The sequence below is a fragment of the Dermacentor silvarum genome, chromosome 7 (genome assembly GCF_013339745.2).
Source record: "Dermacentor silvarum isolate Dsil-2018 chromosome 7, BIME_Dsil_1.4, whole genome shotgun sequence".
NCBI classification, from domain to species: Eukaryota; Metazoa; Arthropoda; class Arachnida; order Ixodida; family Ixodidae; genus Dermacentor; species Dermacentor silvarum.
The window spans coordinates 69,148,767-69,172,241 of record NC_051160.1 but is presented as its reverse complement, the minus strand read 5'-3'; the positions used below and the strand labels follow the sequence as shown (position 1 = coordinate 69,172,241).

General features: G+C 42.2%; 2 protein-coding genes across 3 annotated transcripts in view; one reads left to right on the top strand and one right to left on the bottom strand.

The window, feature by feature from the left end:
* LOC119458168 (uncharacterized) overlaps positions 1-23,475 on the bottom strand; it is a 134,249-nt gene that overhangs the window by 100,482 nt on the left and 10,292 nt on the right. The window lies entirely within an intron of this gene.
* On the top strand, positions 1,046-5,134 carry LOC125946794 (sulfotransferase 2A8-like). The gene is made up of 3 exons (XM_049670811.1): positions 1,046-1,146; positions 2,714-3,190; positions 4,223-5,134. The coding sequence occupies exons 2-3, from the start codon at positions 2,735-2,737 to the stop codon at positions 4,703-4,705; spliced, it is 939 nt and encodes a 312-aa protein (XP_049526768.1). The 5' UTR covers positions 1,046-1,146; positions 2,714-2,734; the 3' UTR covers positions 4,706-5,134.

The following is a 23,475-nucleotide window of genomic DNA, read 5'->3' as shown; positions in this document are numbered from 1 at the left end:
CATTCACGTGACTCACCATACATGCGCTCATCTAAAAGTGCGGTTTCTGAACTGGTATACTAGAACTCTGTGTAAATCAAGAACTATCTCCAAATAAAACTGATCAAAGCGCGCAACATTGCGCTTAGGCTCTCTGCTGATCATAAGCTTAACGCTACAAATGATTAATTACTGTAGATAGCAGATACAAATGCCTTGGCCTAATTTTCACAGAAGCAGCGATGCACAAGTTCTGTGGTACAGCTACCTCACCAGTGGCTGCGTTAAAAGAACCTGCGCGCGTTATATTCTGTCTTTTATTCGGGTCTCAATATTCCATGCGCGGAAAACAAAAAACTGATTTATTACAGAAAGGAAAAAATGCGTCACACCTAAGGGACACGGCATTGATAGAATTTGCAATGTCAATGTTTATGACGTGTTCTTTTTTCAATGATGACGATGTTACTGTAGAAAAAGGCCAGAAAAATTGGTTGACCATGCGAGTATTTCCTGCAAATGGTTTGCTAGTCAATATTGGTGATGACCTTACAGTCAGCAATGCGCAAAATTTTAAATTGAATGATCGCATGGTTACAGCAACATAATTCCAAGATCCGCGTGTTTTCGCACGACGCCAAGCAATACACTAGCGCACAAAATTGGTGTCGCACCTCACCGACACTGGTTATGCTTGCAGTTATGAAGCCAGTTAATATTACGACACTTGTGTAACTGCTTCTTACTTCTATAAATAGTACATATGTAGTACTTCATACTGAATAAGGTTCTGAGTTTTTGAAGACAAAACAGCATTCTGCCACGTAATTGCAGGAAAAAAAAACTGGTCAACCAGACCGCAAGGCCTATTTTTAGAAAGAGGTGAATGAATAGTCTCGGCTTTCAGAAGCAGCACATGTTTTCCGATCCACCAATCCATATATGTGACTTCTCTGTCTCCACTACCATAGAAACAAACAAAATCCGCCGGATGCGAAATTCATGGTAGTGTCCTACACCTGTAAGCGTCGACCACGCCATCTGCGTAGCCATGAACGTACGCGAACGGATGTAGTTCCCCTGTTTTTGTCGACAACATCTACGAGAGCGTACGTTCAGTAAAGTTGGGTTTGCCCGAATTGCTGAGACTAATCTTTGTAGTGCAAGGTAGGTGCAAGCTCGTTATTCTGGAAAGAAAACTACGACCTGTTTTATTCGAATGCTTTCATTTTCGCCTAGATTTCGTAGTCCTCGCAGGCGGGATTTTATTTTTTTTTTCGCCGAGTTGTCTTTGGGTGTTTAGAATTAGGGACGAAATGAAGATTTCTACGTGAATTTTTGAGTAACAAAAACATTTTTGAAGAATTGTCCTAACGTTGCTGCAAAGCTGACTGCTTCTGATACTGCAGAAGTTCCAACAGCAGAATGGCAAATTCCGCATCACAGATAATGTGAACATGACAGGCTGCATAATGCTTTCATTTTAATATGCATGGTTTGGAACCTTGACGAAAGTCAACAAATTTCAAAAATATTTATTGGTAGACGTGCGATTCCTTTCCATTTTAAGTAATAAAGATGTAAAGAAGAATCACTACTAAGCACAGGAAAATATCGTATTCGGTAAAGCTTATTTCCTGAACCTTCCATATCTGTGGGCCACTACGTTTATTTATTTATTTATTTATTTGTCGCCGCCCGCCGGTTATCAAGGCCTAAAGCGAAGGTCGGCAATGCAGAATGCGATAAAATGAATAGGAATAACAAGAAACTGCGACATTAACACCAAATGTAATTCTAGGCAGTACAAACTGTTGAATGCGATTAACATGACAGGAACGGTGTACAATGTGAAGACACGATTGAAGAACTCATAAAAAGAAGTAGAAATAAAAATACGATACACTGAAAAGTGCTGGTAATGTACATGGGCTGTGGTTTGGCATGCCGTCTTTCTTTTGTTATCAGCTGCGATGACATTTCGACGGACATTCACATTTACCCGATTTATTTGAAGCCTTTAATTCGCCAGGTAGAACATAGGCGTATTGGAAAGGCCACGTTTTGCATTCCCGTTTCTGCAGTAGCTTGAGGACTACACTTAAAGTGCCGGCAGAAAGGCAGAACGTCATTGCTAGATGCGGCCTCATTCCTGCCCTTGAGGATTAGCGCTGATGCTTTCAACGAGACGGAGCTCGACTCGCGTTTGCCGAGGAACTTGGCTCTCTTTATTCAGCAATTTGCCTCGTGAGTTTTTGAGCAATTAAGTCACCGAACGATAATGCCAGCTTTGAGTAAGTCCAGAAGTCTCAAAATACATGCTATTTCTACTAAGGAATAAAACAGTTGTATAAATTGTATAAAAATATTCTTTTTTAAGCGGTCATATACGAAATAGAGCCCTTGTGACGAGGTCACTTGTTCGATTCTGGCATCTCGATTGAGGTGTCTGCTTTAGGATGGAGGTAGATAGTAAAGACACTCGAGTACTAAATGTTGGGAACAGGATAATGAACCATATACGATGCCAATTAGACAGCACCTTTGTACCGCTATTATCAATGGAAGAATATGCTCCAGGGCGTACGGCGCCACTTTTTGTATTTTAAAATTTCAGCTATTATACTCAATTAGAACTTTCTGTTTCACGTTGTTTTCGTGCTATCTATGCATCCTAACATTGTCTAGTGTTTACGGTTGCCTACACCTGTGATATTGCCATTTCTTTTATCAGAAACACGAGGGGCAAGCAGCAATGGACCCAGACTATTATATGGAGGTCGATGGCGTACGGATACCTAAGGTATTTGGAGAGGAAAACTTCCGTTCGGCAACAAAGTACGTGCCAAGAGACGGAGACCTGTTCGTCGTCAGCCATCCGAAATGCGGCACGTCGTGGGTGCAGTACATAGTCTGCAGCATTCTGACTAGAGGAAAGCCACCCACCAAGGTTAGCGATCTGAACGCCATGGCACCGTTTATTGACGTGAGTGGCGCAGCTGCAGCAGAAAATCCAAAAAGGACTGGACCCATTGTTACCCACATTCCACCAACACTCCTTCGCCCCAATGACAGGGCAAAGTATATTTACGTAGCACGAAATCCCTATGACACTGCCGTGTCCTGCTACTATTTTCTCAAGGGATTCACCCCCAAGACCGTCACTGATGTCTCTTTCAAGAGATTCCTTCCGATGTTCATCGAGGCAAAGGTAATATTTTTGTATGCAATAGATTTCATTCTGCGTCTTTTCCTTTCGCCTTTTTATAGCACTCCTCCTCTCTCTAAGGCCTCTTCTACACGCGATCATTGCCTTTAATATAGGTATTGTAACATTTACACCGAACCTATTCCATGACCTTGCGGACTATTTTTGAGTTCATGTTTTAAGCCCTAAATTGAAAAAAATAATGGCATGTATTATTCTTACACGGCGGGATGTGCAATGTGGATTATAATTTATATTTTAAATCGTCCTTTAATACACCCTAGACACGCAAAGCCGCAGATTGACACCTTACGTGCACCAAAAAAATTATCTTCAGCCAATTTTACGCCAGGAATGGACATGCTTTCACACGTATTCTATAAAACACATGCAGCTGAACTTGCGTCCTTCGGCAAAGTGATAGTTACTAAGAGCGACCATCTCGCATGAAATGCTCCCGCAATGGTGGAATTATCCTGTAACATCTACAAATTAAATTGGCACCTATTGTTTTGAGCTCTTGTACATTTGACTTTTTTGGGAACATGAGTAGCCTCTCAAAAAATCACTCCCACCAACCTCTCTGAAACCTAAACGTGCGGTCTAAGTAAACACTAAGTTCATTAAGAGCAGCTGGCTTGATGTACCTTTGAATTTTTTGCCATTCTTCAACTTTCCCGCATCTTAAAGAATTTATATTTCTATCAATATAATACAACCGCATTTTGTCATGCTAGACGCGCATGTCAACTGACAATAACTTTGACGTCCAGAATATGGTGATATATCGTCTAGTAAAGAAGGATCACGAAACATAAAGTGAGCTGACCTACACCCCTGTGTCGAAATTATTTAAAAACAACTTCTGAAGCACCACACTATGCCCTTATTCACATTTTGTGAAGCTTTTATATACCTTACCTTCTTCACCGTGGTCACTGTAACTTTTATTTTCCTCATTACAGTGGGTCTCTCGTATCACTGATAACTATTCTAACTTTATCAACAAAATCGTGTTTGTTTGCACAAAACTAGGTGGGCTACTGCGGCTACTTCGACCATCTGCTGCCGTGGTACGACGTTCGAGAGAAAGACAACGTCCTGTTTCTCACCTACGAGCAGCTTAAAGCGGACACAAAGGGGCAGATCCTCAGGATTGCAGACTTCATCGGGAGCGAGCACGGAGCCATTTTGAGAGATGACTCTGATACACTTAGAAAAATCCTAGATTCGTGCAGCGTGCAGAGTATGAGAATCCTTCACAATGATGATCCAGAGGAGAGAATGAAAATGTTCTCTGGTCAGTCTAAGAGCGCACCGACGACACGTGATGAACAATCCGAGGCCACTCCGTTGGACTCAAGGCATGCCGGATCGGGATACGTCCGAAAGGGAGCCGTGGGAGACTGGAGGAGCCACTTCACTGCCGCGCAGCTGGCCAGAACAAAGGCATGGATTGCAGATAAATGTAAAAACTCAACTGTCATGGAACTGTGGGCTGACCTAGATCTTCCATGACTAAACAATGACTGGTGTTGCAATAAGGAACAAAAAAAGAGCGTGTGATTTCAAATTTGAGGTTTATTCGCTCTTGATATATTGATACCAATAAATTATCATACGTAACCAATGTGCATTCCATTATGGGAAAGAAATAGTATTTATACGAATATTTCCAATATCTGTGCTTTAAGCATCTTCCAACTGCTTGAACTTTGAAGAAAAAAAAGTTAGGAAACTGTTCGGACAAAGCGTTTTTACACATTTTATGTCGCCATTTACCTCGAACGCTGCAAACATCTCTTCAATTTTCGTAGTGCATTGATGGCAGGGTTCTTACTTTCAACTGAATTCGTTTGTGCTATGCCTGCTTAAGTTTACCGGATGATAACGATAGCAGAACAAGCGGGCTGTTCTCGAGATGTTTGAGTTGGTATGTATTTTTTAAATAAAAAAGCTTTGGGACGACACATAAAGCACCAGAATCAAATGTTTATTTTAAATCAAAATGTAAAAAATGCCAACAAGAATAGCCATCATCATCACCTGCAGCCGCAGCAGCAGCAGCACATTTTTATGTACACTGCAGGACGAAGGGTCTCCCACCCATCTTCAATTACCCCTGCATAGCCCTAGCTATATCAATTGGCATCTGCAACTTAGGTAATTTCATCAATTTTCTGCCGTCCTCGATAGCGTTTCCCTTTTCTTGGTGCGCATTCTGTAAGCTTCTAGGTCCACCGGTTACCTATGCCTCACATGGCCTACCCAGCTCCATTTTTCTCCTAATGTCTACTAGAATGTCAGCTATCCCCGTTTGCTGTTTGATCCATATGGCTCTCTTACTGTATCGTCCGGCTACACCTAACATTTTTCGTTCCCTCACATTTTGCAGGGTCTTTAACTTGTTCTCGAGCTTGTTAGTTAACCTACAAATTTCTGCCCCATATGTTAGCACCGGCAGAAGGCAATGATTTGCGCCTTTTTCTTTCCAACGACAGTGGTACGCTCACAGTCAGGACTTTGGTAATGCCTACCGTGTGCACATTAACCGATTATTTTTTCTGTAAGTTTCCGCCGCTTGTTCAGTGTCCGCTGGGAATCATTGACCTAGACAAGTGTGTACTCCTGCACAAAGCCACAGTCTCTAGAGGCTGACTGGCGATGATTAAATCTTGTTTACTTTCTTGGTTAACGCCCTCAACCGATTGTTTCAATTGATCCCAGTGTTGCCGATGAAGACAATGTCATCTGCAAACTGAAGGTTGTTGAGATATTAGCTGTTGATCTTTACTCTCAAGCCTTTCCAGTCTAATAGCTTGAGTACTTAATCTAAGCATACGAGTATATTGAGCAAAATTAGAGAGATTGTGTCTCCTGGCGTGACCCTTGTCTTGATAGATAATATGCTACTTTTATTGTGTAGAAATAAGGCAGCTGTGGAATCTTTGCAGATATTTCCCAAGATTTTCAAGTATGTCTCATGTACTCCTTCATTACAAATGCCTCCATGATGGCTTGCCTCTCCACGAAATCATATGCATTTTCACAATCTAAAGCCTCATAGATTTATTGCACTCCGCGGATTTCTCAATTACTTGATCTATGATATCATCGTGATGCCTTGTGGAATATCGCTCCCTGGGGCGATCCTGTTCTCTTGTTTTTTTTAATCAAATGTTGCCTTAATTCAATGGACATTATCTTGCTGAACTCTACTGAAAGCAAGCTAATGTTTCTGTTCTTTAATCTCTACCATTTCATGAATTAGTAAAATGTTGACATTATTTCAGCTCGCTAGCACACTTGAATCGTAAGGAATTGCGTATAAAGAAATAGAAACTTTTTAAGCGTAACATCACCTCCATGTTTGAATTAGTCGACTGTTATTCAATCTTTTCCTGCTGCTTTTCCCCGGTACATATCTTTCAAGGTCCTTCTAACTTTATCGCTGCTTTATCGTGGCTGCTCTGAGTACTGGAAACAGAACCTGGCAACGCTAACACTCGAAACCTCTCGAGTCATGCTAGCTTATAGGAACTTTTTGAGGAACTTTAATCCATTGTCTGGGATATTATGGGCTTTGGTGTGGTCGGAAAAACTGATGCAGCTTATACGATGCTGACAAACAGTACACGTTCTCAGATAAAGAGGTCATCCAGATAAGAGAGAAGACGGGTTGGATTTCTGATCCATAACAATATAATGAGAGCATTGATGAATTATAAAGCATTACTGAGAGGGTAGAAGATATCGTAATATAGCTAAACATGAAATGTAGATTCAACGTTCAGTCATAATGATGAAGAAATTTATATCTAAATTATTATAACGACGTTGAATTAGAAGTAAGAAAGGTGCAAACTCAGTGTACAGTAGTCATGGGAGACTTCAATGCGAAATTTGGGAATAGGCATGCTCCAGAACAAACTATTGGTAATCGCGGTATCTATTAGGAGTACGAGAAGAAAGGTGTTGGTAGAAATCGCTGCTAGCGACAGACTTCGAGTGGTGATTACCTTCTTGAGGAAGCGCAATAACAGGAAGTGGCCGAGAAAGTCCTAATGAGGAAAAAAGAAATGAAACAGATGTCATACTTTTTGCCTATTATAGCATATTGAAGAATGCAGAAATGTTAGGTAAGAATAAAGCGCAGTGACCATAGGTTGGTGATGTGTAGAATTTCTGTGAAATTGAAAAGAGAAAGAGCAAAATTATTGAAGAAACCGGTCAACCTAGACGCAGTAAGGGTAAAAGCAGATGAAGTTAGGCTGGTGCTCGCAAATAAATGTACAGCTCTAGAACTTAATGATGAAAAGAACATACAAGTAATGAATAAAACCCTGAGTAGGCTGATTTGAGAAGCAGCCATTTAAGTAGGACGTAAGGCGCCTTGGCCATAAGTAGGTGCGCTCTCCCAAGTAACAAAGAACCTAATAAAGAAACGACAAAGCATGCAAAGTGCCCAATTCAAGCACTCAGACATAATAGTATGAACTGTCCAAACTGATAAACAAGAAGAAAGTAAGCGATATTCAAAATTATAACCTTGGGAGAATAGAGAAAACCGCAAATAATGGACGCAGCATGAAATGAGTCAGAAAGAAACTTTACTTAGGACAGGGCAAAATGTGTGCAGTGAAAGATAAGCAGGGTAATGTCATCAGCAATTTTTATGATATAGTAAAAGCAGCAGAAAATGTCTGCGCTGACCTCTACAGAATACGCGTAATGAATGAAAAAAAACTTCTCCTGCGGAAACTTTTTCGCACAAGACAGAAAACACCAGAACGAAAACTGGATAATGATATTTACCCCAAACCACCTATGACTCTCTTCTTATCACACGTCTTATCAAATTTAGATCATAGACGTACATTAGATATCCTTTACTTTTCGTGTTAGATACCGGTGCAACAGGAGATCTTGCATTGGTCTTTCGCCTGTGACCACGCTTAAAGCGAGTCGAGTGCCAAACTTAATTGTTGTCCTGTCTTGATGCTCTATTCCAAAAACAGTGGCCGCTACCTACAGGTAACGCTGGCCGACTGTCTTCTGCAAACACTGACACATTGTCCACAGAAGACAGTTGGCCAGAAATTCCTTACTCAATTCCAAAATTCAGCAAAAATAAAATTACTGTTGTGAACATGTAGGCAGCACTCTAGCTTGGATGGTTAAGAAAATTGCATTTTCTTTGGAATGTCTTGAACATAAGCCCAATCATATATTTCGACTCCATATCAGCAAACATTTGACCATCCTTCCTCCAACATCCCCTGACAAAATCACGTACAGAACCAGCAGGGCTCTTACTAAGCAGCCGCTATTTGCACATTTTTATTTATACCATACGTTATTTTTATTTATTTCACAACAGCGAAGAATTGTAGAAGTGTGTCGAGGGTGTTCGTAAACTTGGTATCTGTTTTTCTACCGAATAAGTGTGGTACTTATTTACTGTCAAAGTTGATCAATAGGAAAAGCATGAGAAAGTTTTGCACAATAGCAGGTGTAACCATTCGGAGAACTGTTTACGGGAGACTTTTAGCCTTGATTTTAACGAATTTCCCCTTTGAGAGTTGTCTTCTGCCAGAAGGCAAACCGCGCGAGATAATATGTTGGCAAGATGAATTAGCACATCCCCGCAATGTGCAAGACACGTGCTTATGACTCACATGTGAAAATGCGGAGAGGAAAATTATGGTCTGAATGCATTAACACGGTTTACACGAAACAGAAACTCTGTTATATTTCAGAGGCGACAATTAGTCTATTTGTGTTTTATAATCTGAATAATATTTTGGAAGGATGATGGGCCATGAAAAGGATTGCTTTGATTCATATATAGCTGTAATAAAATTAACAGCTGAATTCACAATCCTATGGTCTGGCGATCGACACACGATACCTCCGCGGCTGAACTGCCTCACTTCCGTGATGGCCTGGTATGAAGAGGTAGCAGCATACAGAGCTGTCTGGATCGCCTGGGGTTTGGTCAGACGTATAGAGCCTCCATTTGAAGAAACCAGAGCCACCGAGATGCTGCTCACACCACTGCGGATGAACAAATCTAGAGGTAATTCATCCGTATGAATAGAGGCCGTCCAAGGCGAAAAGCCCCTGCCGGGGGAGTTTTACAGCGTAAGCTATCTTGGGCTCATTCCAACAGCCGTTTCGGGTCACGATGATGCCGCCGTCGGCGCTGCCGCGTAACCGCTATCGCCAGAAATGCAAAAAAAAAAAAATACCCGCTCTCCGCCGGGATCGAGCTCAGACCCACTGCGTGGGAGTCGGATACTGTACCACTGAGCCACGCAAGCGCTTGCTATCAGGCAGCAGAAAAATGTCCTTTAAACGCGCCCTATATGCAAGGGCGCAGGCGCAGACGACGCGAGCCTCCACCAGTTTGGTGGCGCCATATAGCTAAGGTGCCTGCAACCGCTGCGTGCGACGAGATGAGACTCAGACGAGGCGCGCAATAAACCCTAACCCGATGTTAGATGTGCACCACGTATTCTGGGTACCTCTTCGGTACACGCTATTGCGTCTCCTCGCTAGGTACGAACCGCTGCTGAAGAAGCGAATCGTAGAGCTACGTGCGCGGCTACACCCAGGCTTCATCGGGCTCTGCAGACTGCTGTGCAGAGAGAATTACAAGCCGCAGCTCGCCGTCGACGCCGGGCGGACAGTTCAGATTGTTCTCGTCAAAATCGAGGCGAAGAGACTGCCGCGAAGACCTCGTTGTGGGTGGTGCGAAATTGGAGCTACTCTTGCGCCGCTCAACCAGCTTATGCTGTGACTGTGCTGCGTGTGCCGCGCAGGCCTGTGATTTTTTTGAACGTAAGCGTAGGAGGAAGCTGATGTTAGAGTAAGTGAGAGCTCAATAAATAAGATTAGTAAAGCCTAATATCAACTAAAACCGGGCCAAGCCACAAGAGCCGCAGCGAACGCTTCTCCTATTACAAGCTTCTTTCTCGCATACGAAACAAGGCGAGTCACATGCAAACTTCTTCTTCCTCCTGTGTTCGTGCTCTAAACCAACAATTGGTGCTTGCTGCCTCTCACTAAGTGTTGGCCCGCTGTATCTAGCCAGAAATTCTGCACTCAGTACCAAAACACAGCAAGAGAAGTTTTTGTATGTTGCCAGTATGTTGCTTGTCAGCAACACTCGTCAATAAAGGGTTAAAAGCAAAATTATATGGACAAAGTATTCTTAAAGTAAAAATAAGACTGCTATACCATCGCCACGTGGATGGAATCTCTTAGCCTGCTGCGGTATTTCGTCGCTGAACATGATAATTAAAAAAATAGGCTGTGAAAGGCTCCAAAAGAATATGGGTTTGGAGAGCAAACAAATAAATTGTTCAGCTATGTATGCATGGAGACCACAGGATACCAGAAACACAGCCATGTTCTTGTACAGCCTTCTGCAGAATTTATTGGAAAGGAAATTGGAGTTCCAAGAAAAGCATTCTATGCTACAAGTCATGAAAAAAGTAGGCTCGAAAAAAAAGCAGCTATAGTCTCCACAACTCCTCCTCCAGTGGTTAGAGTTTTTTAATGACGTCAGGATAAACAATATTCAGTTCGTAAAGCATATTTATCACGCACAGGAGCAATTCCACACCTACAAACTCGAAAAAGTTGTAATTGAATCAAAGACGTCTAACTTTTATTGCCTAGGCATTGTCCATAGAATTTCTGTTATTTTCACCGAATACAAACAAAGTGCCTTGTTTAGTTCCCTGAATAGACTGAGCGAACCTACTGCGTGCCTCTTAAAACGCATTGAAATAGTCAGAACATGAAGGCTCAGTAATACTTTGCAAAGCTCAAAATTAGGCCAGATATGCTAACGTAACGCCAGACACTACACTGACCTTTCACTATATTTTCAGCAAATGTCAGCTCGGCGTGACGTAGAACTCTCTCGTTACACTAGAAATATAGCTAATATTATAAGAAGCCAACATACAATGACACCAAGGACAACATAGGGGATATTACTTGTACTTACTAATTGATTTAAAGAAGTGAAAAATAATGGAAATGCGCACGGATGAAAAAACAACTGTCTGCAGGTGGGGAACGAACCCACGTCTTCGCATTACGCGTGCGATGCTCTCACCATTGAGCTACCGCCGAGCCGTTTTCCCATGCGCCACCATGTTTTACAACTAGAACTAACCCTGGGAGTGTTAGCCAGCGCCACCACTTCCAAACCTTGGGGCGGATATGGAACATCCTTTCTACCGCAGGCGTCAGGAGCACGTGATCTTTTTGGGTGATGGCAACAGTTCAATAAACCCACATATGCTACCTGAAGGCATCAGTGTTGCCGGATTCGAGCCCTCGTTATGTAATGAACGAGAAGAAAGGGAACCGAGGGGCCCGATTTTTATTAATAATATCATAAGAAGCCAACAAACAATGACACCAAAGACAACATAGGGGAGATTACTTGTACTTACTAACTGAAAAAAAGATATTATAAATTAATGGAAATGAAAACGGATGAAAAAACAACTGTCAGCAGGTGGGGAACGAACCCACGTCTTCGCATTACTTGTGCGATGTTCTCACCATTGAGCTACCGCGGAGCTGTATTCCCATCCACAAATATAGCTGATACATATGAAACTCTAATTAGGTTGCGCTTTTAAAGTAGCCCACGCATCAGGCATATTATGTAACCTTTTTGCTCAACATCTGACTTTTGTGTTATGTAGAATTCTTTCCTATTTCTGTGCAAACTTTCTATACAGTTTCTATATTATGCTTGGTAGGCTTGGGAGCACAAGGAAAAGTAATTTTTACAAATACTGTTATTACTTCACATAATAAAAACGTTTGCATGCATTACTCTTACTATGACCCTCACTAGATCTCCACAATTATTCAATTGCTTGATTGTTTTGTTTTCTACAAAAACAAACTAACTTTGTAAGCACTTCCTCTTCCACCTCTAAACACGCAAAAAATGAGGAATTAGAAGCTTCGATTGAGCCCTTGTTGACCACATCCCAATGCTTTTTTTCTGCACACCCAAACTAACGGGCCACACATTGCCTCTAAACGAAACTTTTATAAATATTATAGATCCTTCAGGAAGCACCAAAAAAAACGCATATAATGCTCTTCAAGATCCACGCTAATAGTTTCGCCATAAAAGGAATTTACTAGATGTCGCACTGATATTGTCTGTAAAATTTGTTCTTGTGGTTTTCGTATACACAAGGTTCCTCTGCTCAATATCTAACCACTGCTGCAACAAAATTCAAGCTTTTCACATCCTAATCGCTTAATTTGTCTCGTGCGGCTTCTCTTCTAGAACCTCTCTCTCACTGCCTTTTGTAATATTCGCGCTGCGTTTTTTTCTTTCAAAAACTCGCTCCATTCAACTACGCCAGATCGCACTTGCTCCTCAACAATGTCACCCATGCAATATACATCCTCACCCAAGCTAATTAACGTCTCATTGCTCCTTTGAGCAAAGAGATCATTCAGGCACGCGGCAAGGACAGAGTAGACTTGGTGGATTTTCGTCTTAAATCGGGAAGACCAGCGCTGAGACAAAATACTCAGAAAGGAACTAGCAACTGGTTTTGATTATGTTTTTGTATGGCCAGCCAAGTTTGTTGCGCTTTGGCGCGTGGCATTTACTGAACAATGTAAACGCTGCCTAGATGTGCGGCATCGGAGCCAGCAGTCGAAAAAGACAACGATGAATGCGCAAGCAGTAACACGTAGAGTTTCTCACTATAACACCTAGAGGGTAATCTGGCGCCACCATCTATGCGTGTTTCCTAAAGGGCGCCGTGTCCTCAGGGGAATGACGGAATATGTGTCTGCGAGGCTTGTGTTGGCTGGTGTTGAACGAGGCTTCGTCTAAAACGTGGATATGGCTGCACAAATAACCCGTTCTTAAAATAAAATCTACATAAAAGGCTTTCATTCACCTATATTACATCTCTCAATAAAGTTTACTCACCTACAATGCAGGATCAAGCGAAGAAAAGCAAGAAGAGACGACAAGTTGTTCCAATGCGAACGATAATCTCGTCTTCTGCCCTCCAACTTTAGCGGCCAGCTGTTACTTATTACGTTTCATATAATTGCGCTTCCAATAGTAAGTCATGAAAATTAAACAAAACATGTTTTTGTGTATTAATAAAGCGAAAGCAGTTTTGTACGTGCTTTTTTAGCAGGAAATCATTGTGACAGACGGAACGGTGCCAGCCAGGCGCGTCTTCAAGGCTTTCTTGGCCCTCCGAGAACGATGCCAATCCGAAGTCACAATGTACCGGCATTCTCATGGATGCCACAGCGCAGCAGCACCAGTCTTCCCTCTAGGTAATATAGTGAGAAACTATATGCAGTAACACGAGCGCATTCGCGTGGTTGCGCCGAGGGACGCCAACGCTAAACTCTGGAATAGGCGCCTAAGAGCTGCGCTCTAAAATATTGGCAGACTAAAAATGTAGCTGCAATCCTAGTAGTGCCAAGCATTGCGCGTCTCGTGAAATCGTGGCCACGCAGAGGCGCCTATAAGCATCGAGCTGGTGCACCCTGGTGGCCCAAGACGCACTCTGTCGTTTTCCAGCGGGGGGCGGCACCGAACCAGCTTAAACCAGCGTGACGCTTACTGGCGTCGTATCGGCCAAAAGAGGCGACGCGAGAGAGAAGGTCCCTAGAGACACTTGTATTGAGCGGTGAGAGACTCAGGCCCCTGGAGACACTTCGATTGATTATTTATCCCCGTCCCTTCAGTTGTTTTTATCCATGACTGCAGATTGCAGTAGTCGTCGGCGTGTTGACCCACAAAAACACCGGGACACACAACCACAAGAAACTCGCATGACTCCTAAAAAACGCTTCGCAATACAGTGATACTTCTTCCTTAGGGTTTCTAGAAATAATGCCGGAATTTGACCTGTAGCAGAGTATTCCTATTTAATCAAACTATATAACCGAAGAGATGGCCACTATTGCCTATGACGACGTTGGAGCTGTGTACGTGGCACGTAGAATAAAACAGGTCATGTTGTGAAAACAGGGAACTTAAAACAGTAATGTGCTTTGGCGAAGGGTCTTCCAGTTACCCTTTGGTACTTGCGCATGAATCTATAATGTGTTACCAAAATATTTATGACTAAAAATATAGTCCTTATGCAGCTGTAGCAATTCAAAGGTATACCAACAGGTTACTTGCAAGCCAAGTCATATTGACGCATCTTTGCCCGCAACGACACTAACAGCTGGAACGCCTTGAGGAAAAAGCAGACTGCAAAGGGTGTACAATAGGCAATCGTACACCTGTTTATTTCTACAAAAAAGAGAAAACGTTCACAACATAATGTATTATAAAACAATGTTAAAAGCATTTTTTACAAGCATCATTGATATTTCCAACTAGCACTTAATTTTATGCTTACCTCCAAGAAAATACTAATAAGTTCTTTTCAAAAGCTTTTCTGATATCGTATTTACGTCATACGGGTACAAATGTCTGCTTACCTAAGCCAAGCTGTCGTCTAATGCAAACAAGACGAAGATAACATTCTTACTTTCAAAGCACAATTTAGGTAACGGCAGTATTTATTTAGTTATCGTACAAGAAGATTTAAAATACACATATACATTATATATGTCATGCAAGGAACCGAAAAGAAACTGACTTTGCAGAGCAAGCCAATAAAAGGTTCAGCTACGCATAGTAACGGTGTTTATCCACAAAGGCAGCCACGTTCTCATTTACCCTTCTCCAGAATTTCAGTGAAGAGGACTTCAAGTTCCGAGAAAAGCATGCCATGCCACAAGTCCTGAAGAAAGCGTGGTTGAAGGGAAGCAGCGATCTTCTCCACTACTTCGTCGCTCTTCTCATCCAACCCTTTGATCCTGAAAGACAGCCCCGCCATTGACACCGGCATGTTGACTCTCGAATGCAGCTTGACGTCCTTTCCGGTTCCTTCGACTTCAAACTGCGCCGTGAATCTTACAAGAAATGCTTTGCTCTCGACTTCGTGCCGCTTGCCTTCTTCTCCAGGGAATGATCCAATCAGCACCAGGGGTTTATCGTTGACGAGATCGAACTGCACCACTCTGCTCCCGTTCGGGCAGAAAGTAAAAAACGGTCCGAAAGGTCGAAGGGAGTCCAGACCAACGAATTTAAACTGGCTCGAATTTAATTGAGCAGCAGGTTCCTCGTCCTTGTCCACAGTTTCAAGGCGCTCTGTGGGCAGCTTGGCGACAAAGTCGCGTATCGAGCTTTCCAGGTGCTTGTCATGGAAAGAGCAGTCCACTGGAAGTAGAACATGAATAATCAACATTAAGCATACAGTTGTTGCCAATGTTTGACTTGCTGAATTTTTTTACGGACAACAAAACGCGCATTGTCATAATTTAGGAAAAATTGCGATAATATTACACAATGTTCTTTGGGATATAAAACAAACTTATCGGGCGATAATTTATTTGCCGATTACACAGTTGAAGAGGGCATTATTGAAAGTTACGTGAGCTATTTCTGTGCGAATAATTTTATATTTGGGGTAAACCTTCAGAAAACAGAAAACTATAACCACTTCAGAAAACTATGACGTAAAATGGTTTGCAAACAACATTCCTAATATTCCTGACATAATTTTTTTCATTTTGGGACGTGAAGTATCCAACGCCCGAGATTATGCGTATAATATGTATTGTCTTGTGTTACCGGGTCGAAGCGTCTAGTATTCGATTGAGGACGAGTCACTTGGGCGGATATTTACTACACAAATCGCGCACCTCGTTATCATCGAATTGATAGCACGAATAAATTATTTGTCCTTCATGCCTATCCTTTTTGCTTCTTACATTTAGAAATTAGTGTGGTCTCTCGGGGCGGTTGTGAGTTTGTGCCGAAAACGCTACTATTGTTCATGACAAATGAAAACCAAAATGTCATTGAGATTTTCTTTATGTGTGTGCCATCACGGTAATAAATTTCAGCATCGGTACATTCATTACTGAATTTAGGCATACTGCACAATGTAAAGCGTTACCTGCTTTCCTTGATTCCGTGTCACTCTTACGCAAATAATTTGCTTCATGAGATTGTTGTTGAGAGGCTACAGACGCATTTGTTGTCTTAAAAGTCTTACTACCTTAGGCAATATCAAGCTGTTAAATAAGATATCAGCACGGAAGTCCAACGGATGGCGTTTGAGAGTCTATTTGTTCGTCTACATCACTGCAGAATGGTCAGTTCAGCACTTCCTGTAAACGTTCACTCCAACTTTCGGAGCTCCAACGTGAATCTAGTCTGCACATATTGGCCTGCACTGATTTCAGCCATTATAGAAATGTCTTTTTACTCAGTTTTCTCTACAGGAAGCGGATGCGATATTCTCTTAGTAGTTGTCAAAAAGAGTTAGAAATGATGTACAGGCTCGCAGTCATGCGTGGGGACAGAAGCTCGAAACTGTTCTTGCTCTATGCATGCCCACACCTACGTGCATAATTTGAAGAGGATTGCGCTGCGAGCAAAACGTCCATGTTGCCTTTTCAGTATTGATAATTTGTCTAAGCTCTGTAAATTCACTGATCGATGCCACAAAGTTACAGTATGCACTAGTAGGCAAAAAACCCTCGGCTTGCCTAAGCTCTCTAATTTCACAGACCTGAGCCGCAAGCAGTGTGCACAGTTAGCTACAAAAATACGCCTATTTTGTTTACCGTGAATGCTGCGCGCCACGTGCTGTCATCATGTATAAAACTGCATGTTGGTAAATGCCACAGGTGTTTGAATTCTACATAACCTGAGCACACATTCCGTGCAGAAAAGTATGAACAAGGCAGTTTGACTAACGTGCATGGTGGGGGTGAACTCCGGTGTTTTAAAGAGCCCGGTAGTTAAAAAATAGCTCTAGGACAGACGAAAAAAGAAATTACAGGAGAAAGTTTGATTGACATGCTTGGTTATCAATGTTCGAGCACCACTTTCTCCTTGACAAGGATGACATCTTTGCTCAGGGCATAAATTGTGCTTCATGTGTTGTTTCAACATTAAAGGTGCGCTAGTTACAGCACTGTTTATCTCTCTTCTAGGTTCATCTTTGCCTTACACGCTCGTTTTCGATCATAACGAATGACCAATGAGCGTGAATTTTTGCCTTAGTAGAGTTCTCATACTTCTTTGTTTTTGCAGTGACAAAAGATGCCTCGCGTGCATTTTATAATTGTTCTTTGCCACGCACTGAGTTTCTCACATAGCAAAGAGACGGTATTTTTTGAGTAAACATATTGCAAGTATAACTTGTGATTAAGAGAAAGGTAAAAGTACGAAAATTTCTGAAGAAGTATATACATTTTATAGTTTCCTGCCTAATGAATCATTTTATAACTCTCTTGCCTTCCTCCGACGAGACAGCACTTGACACCAACGTGTAAATGACGATAGAAAGTATGGCCGTCCTTAAATCCATTTTGTGATCTGTGAACGAAAGGAAAAGAAGTCCCAAAGTGAACATTTGTTTTGGGCAATCCTCTAGTCCAAATATGACACGTTGTTTAAGAACCTTTTTAGTATATACATAGAAGGCCTCAACAACTCAGGGTAATTTTATAACTTTGTTTCCTATCTATAAGCATAAAAAAACCTCTTCCGTACATTTTCTGGCTGAAATAGGCTTACAAGTGAGAATGGTAGCACGCAGCAAAAATTTGCATTTCTTTTGTCAGATTAAACGTTTTTTTTTCGAATATCACATAATTATCATGCCACTTTAACTTATATCCCAGAACACATCTTATGAGGACCTAAACAAGGTTGTTATTCCCGAATGGCTCACCGAGTGCGAAAGCTCACGTCAGGCGTACAACTTGCATATATAATCAAAATTTCGATGGACCACTGTGTGGTCAGGTAAAATCGTCATTAGAAAACAGATCCCCGAGCGATGCCAAAATCCAAATGTTACGTTTACAGGTTGAAAGATCAAGTTTTTATTTGTGGCATCAGACAGTGACCTGCTGTAATTATTGATTTTTTTTTGCCATGGGGATCAATTTTAATAAGTTGGAGCCTTCGCGGTATGCTATCGGGGAAGCAGGTTACCTGTTATCTCATATAGGTGCGGTGTTGAGCACTTGGCGCTTCATAAACTCTCATTGCTGTTTCTTTTAGGCGATATTTAGAAGAAATTAACCATATATGAGAAAGAAGCTGTCGGTGGAATCATATTTATATCCGTTCAGAGTGAAGCCTGCTAGCAGTGCTATAATAGAGGCCACAAATACGGAGAGAAAGGTATTCCCAAAAAGTCTGCTATGAACGGATTAGCGTCAGCCCTACTCACACTCCCCCTCGCAGGAGAACCGCCGCAAATACGCTCGTATATATATCTTGAACCCTCTACTCGCCGATACTTGCGGGAAATCTAGGTTAAGAACATTCGAAATATTTAGGTGAGCGTGAGAATGAATGTTGGAGTGTTACTTGAGCTGCAGCTGTAATACAAAATAGTGACTAAAGAAAGCAAAAATAAAAAAAGCTTTGGTTTGGGCTAGTTTATTCATTATTCTACTACGCGCTTGCGTCACTTCTTTGTCCGTGTTTTTTTTTTTTGTGATTCCTATCCTACGCCTATAGACGGCTGCGCGCATGACATTTACATATTCCTATTTATTTTTTTGCGGAGGGCGCGAGGAAAAGGGAAATGTATGATAGATTCACCACTATTTAATCAATAATTTTCTAAACTAAAGATGATTCTGAAAAGTATGGTGCTGTTTTTTTTATCACGGCTAAAGCCGATTTCCCGGCGGCTATCGGTACCGAACGTTTATAAAGAAGATAGGAATCAATTTTGCAAGCCTTAAAATTAGTAAAGATACACCGCGATTTCAGCACAGTCTATCCTACGGCATAAAGGTGGCGCTGAGCGTCACTGCTAATCAATACTGCATGCAAACTTTGAGGAACTGATCACATTTTCTCACCTTTCTTTATGAAGGGTTGCTCTCTTCGGCAGGCACAAGTCTCCAATAAAAAAGGGCGCTTACATTCAGTCCAACTGAGTAAGCCTGGAATGCGCAGCTTTTCTAGACTCAAAGATGCCCATAGCTGACTTCGGTTTTTATACGTGTTACCACGGTTTCCAATTATGTATGCCATCGTGACGCACAGTCACGACATGCTGGGTCGCAAAGGGCACCAAGACAAACACCATTATCCAAACGCCGCGATGCGTTTTCCTTTGATGATATTGAATTTGCTTTTGACACGGTATAGCAACTTTCCGTCTTTACACCTGCGGTTGCGTCAAGATTTGTTGGAGGTAGGTCTATCGTATTGCCTGTAATACAGTCCGCAGGTGTTGTACTTGACTGAAAATGAGGTATTTTCTTTAAGCTCTCTTTATTTGTTGTGTGGCGAAAATATTTCATTATGCCATGAAATAAAATTTAAACTCGTCAATTTATTCAGCCACAGATTTGAAATATTGATATATATCCAACCAATTCAGGTTGAGGTTTTAAAGCAGCATTTGTCCTCAGTGTTGTACAAGAAGAAGGCTGCAAAACATAAGAATGAGCACTACTCCTTCGTTTTAACATGCGGCTTAGATATTTACGCTTGTGTTGCAAATTTAATGCGCCACTAAAAGGAAGTCAATGCTCTTGAGGTGTTATTCCCGCGCTAGCGTGCTATTTCTTTTTTTTTTTGTTGCAAACGGCCAGATGGCCCAAGTAATTTTTGAACATCGCGCACGAATGCGCATAGAATTTAAAAGGCGTTGCATATGGTCATCTTTATTTATAAACCTTGCTTAATGTGTAACATTTTCTTTCACCTTCGATCGTTTGAATGCACTGAACAAAATATTGAGCTTTATGGTCACTAACCATTATGTATGACAATGATTTTTAATGTTTATCATGCACGTGTACTGGTATCGCTTCACGTTTGACAAAACTGCGTAGACAAGAATTTGTTTAAGCACATCTCACTGTGTATGACTAGTAAGGCTGCCTAAACAAGATGACCATTCACCGTTCAATAAGGTGACCGCCTTCATTTTGTGTATCGCCCATGCCGACAAGTACAGTTAGAGTTCAAAACGTGTGCAGCGTCTTGCAGTGCTTATATTCTTGTGATGAATTTAGAGATTTACCTGTGTTTCCAGGCAAAATATTTTTCATCTCTTAGCGTTTCTTTTTTCAATATTTGCACTTGCCTGCAACGGTATTTACTTCTTGCTTGTCTAGACTACCGCCTTCCTCCGCTACCCATCGATATGAACATATCAATCCTTCAGTTATTTGGTCCTTGTCATCACGTTGATGCTTTTTTAAAGCTACGTACAATTATTAATAAAATTTCCTTGGATGCTTTTTTCTTTCTGCGAGATTGTTTACGAGAGCGCATGTTTGCTTCAAACGTTCAGCGTATTCCAAACCACTTATCTCAGATGAACGAACAAAAAAGACCAGCAATCTTTCTTTTTCAAAATAACTTTGTTTAAGCGAAAGGCTGCGTACTATAAGACGCTCAGATACAGAGACATAGAACTATATGCCGCAGAACATGGGTGTTTCATTTAATGAAACCTTTCAATTTCTTGGCGCTCGGGCAGAAGAGTTCAGACAAGCTGATCTTGCGAGAGATAGACGGCCGAGACCTTCGACTCGGTCATTATTAGCCGACCTGAATTGGCACCTGGCCTTGGCCGAACGAAAGGCAAACAGTTGCGCGCCGCAGCCCAACCATGTAAGGATCTTGCTTCTTCGCAAGCCTTCTGTGGGTTCGATGGATGATGCCTGAAATGCAAATACTGAAAGCGAAGTCATAGCGAGTATAGTCTGTCAAGTGCTTCGAGTCTTCTTTTGCGCTTTTATATCGCAGCATGCGTTGACGGTTGTAGTATTTATATTCTCATGTTTAATTACGTCAGATCTTCTTTCTTCTGTAAAAGTGGTTTTGGTTGCTCTTGTCGCGGCGCCAATTTATTCGTTTCGTGTTGGTCGTGACCTTGACCTGCCTGAAGGTTTGTGTTTATCTGTGAAGGTTTGGTTTTGGGAGCAGGCCGAATGGTGGAAGCAAGAGATGCCTCCGAGAGCAAAACGAAAGAAACAGGGTTAAAAGCGGCACACAAACCTATATGCAAACATTAAAAAATGAAGCAGATCCAACGAGTTGGTTACTGTATACAGCAAAGCATTGTGTGAGTGCATAAAGGGATGAAGCCCGTACACACGAACGCGCGCACGCAAACACACACACACACACACACACACACACACACACACACACACTTTTTATTTTTTCTCCCGCATCGCCGGCCCCGCCGCTGTCGCGCATGGGTGGATGCGGTAAGCGTCCCCTTTAGAACGGAAGGAGGTGGTGGGTTGCGCCGTGAAGCTCTTGTTATTATATTGCATAATGTCTTACGTATATAAAACAAAACACCAAGAATTCTCACCACTTAACTTTCTGAACACCTATGGCACAATTGTTTTTGTACACCTCCGTTGTTTGTCATTTCCGTACTTTACTTCCACCAGTCTTCCAACCACCTCTTAGTAATCTCTATTGCGGACATGTTTACTTTCCCCCTGCTCTCACTGATTCCAAAGGCTTCACATTCTAATGAAACGTGCTTTATTGTTTTCCCCGCTTTACCGCAGGAAGCACATGCTTCTTCTTCCGTGTTGTATCGCTTTATTTGTGCTTGTTCAAGGCATCCTGATCTCGCTTCGTAAAGTAAAAAGCTTCCCTTTAAGTTACCATAAATTGTTTCTTTCCTGATTTCGTTTTTTTTCCCTCTTCAGTAGTTGCTGATAGCAGGTTTCTTTTCCATTGCCGCCACCGATGAGAATATCTCGGCCTCTTTGACTTTCCGTTTTACGTTCTTTGTTGCCATGTTGCTCACGATACCGGTCGCATACTTGGTGGTAAGCTTCCTTGTTCTGTTCCTCCACTGTGAATCGATGTTTTTCGGTACAAATATCATAACACTCTCCACGCCCATTTACATTGTTCCAGATTTCTGAGTCGTCCTTCATAATCAATCAGCTTCTCTGCGCAGATTCATTTGTAATATTGGCGTGACCGCCCTATGCGAGGCGTTCCATTGACCTTTGATTGCCATCGAGTCCTGATTGTACCCCTGATTCAAGCAAACAACCGCATTTACAAATGTAAGTCGTGGAACCATTACGCCTCTCCACATAACTCGGAGCACCTCGTATCTATTGTATCCCCATAACGCTCCGTGTTTAATTATGGCGGTGTTTTTCTTCCCCTTTGCTGTTATTAAGGCGAAAGCCTCATATGTGTCATCGTTCTGTCGACGTTCGACGTTCTTGGGCGAAATCCGCGTCGTCGAAGCCAAATCGTATACGACGACGAATAAGCATCGTCCCCGACCAGGCATCGTGTCTTACCTATATGCAAACGCTCACGGAACAATTCCGGTGGTACGCGGATCAAGCAAGCAACGCTCCCGCAATATGTAATGGTGCGCGGGTCACCGTCGTCATCGTGTTAAGATACAGTTCATTCAGGCAGTTGAACCCACGACTTTCGGGGGGAGTCGAACCGTCAAGCTTATGTTGGAGCCGAACCCACCATGCATGCTCAGTTGGTCAAAAGCCCACACGCCAGCGCTTTGTTTTCATATATGGTAGCGGTGGACGCCACGTGCCTTAGTGATGACGTCATCGGCGACCGGGTGACGGCGAATGCTACTGTGGCGCCACCTCATTGCGGGTTACCACCGTGAAGCAGTCTTATGCGGCAGTCTGCTTTCATTCTCACCCTTTCATCATACTTCCGTCCACCACTTTCCTCCTCGAGCTGTCATCGCTATAGCCGTCTTTCATCCTTTGGTTCGTTCGTTCGTTGTGCCAGTTACGCTGACGCCGAGGGTGACGCGCAACGCAGGAACTCGCACCTAAGAACTGCACTCTAAAATGGCATCGCATCCGTCATAGAGAGATGATTTACGAAGCAAATGCTCTCTTGTTACGAAGGAATCTCTCTTTTTACGGATGTGCAATTTGTGTGGATATGTTTTGTGCTATGATGAGTACTATGAACAGCGGCGCATGTTCAGTGACCAAAGTAGGTCTTCTTGAGGTTGATGATAGACCCTTATACACCTAATGACCCAAGTTTGCGTGAAGAGAAAACTGGTTAGATCTGGACTACCTAAAAGTGTGTGAACTATCCTAAGAATGCTAATCGCATTAGGAGAAACGCGAAAAAAAATGTAAGCTGAGGGAAGTCTTTAAACTAACTT

What these genes read in the sequence shown, in the direction of transcription:
- LOC125946794 (XM_049670811.1), top strand. Translation starts at nt 2,735, where the DNA reads ATGGACCCAGACTATTATATGGAGGTCGATGGCGTACGGATACCTAAG. An exon ending in CGATGTTCATCGAGGCAAAG is followed by an intron (nt 3,191 to 4,222) that starts GTAATATTTTTG and finishes GCACAAAACTAG; the next exon opens with GTGGGCTACTGCGGCTACTT.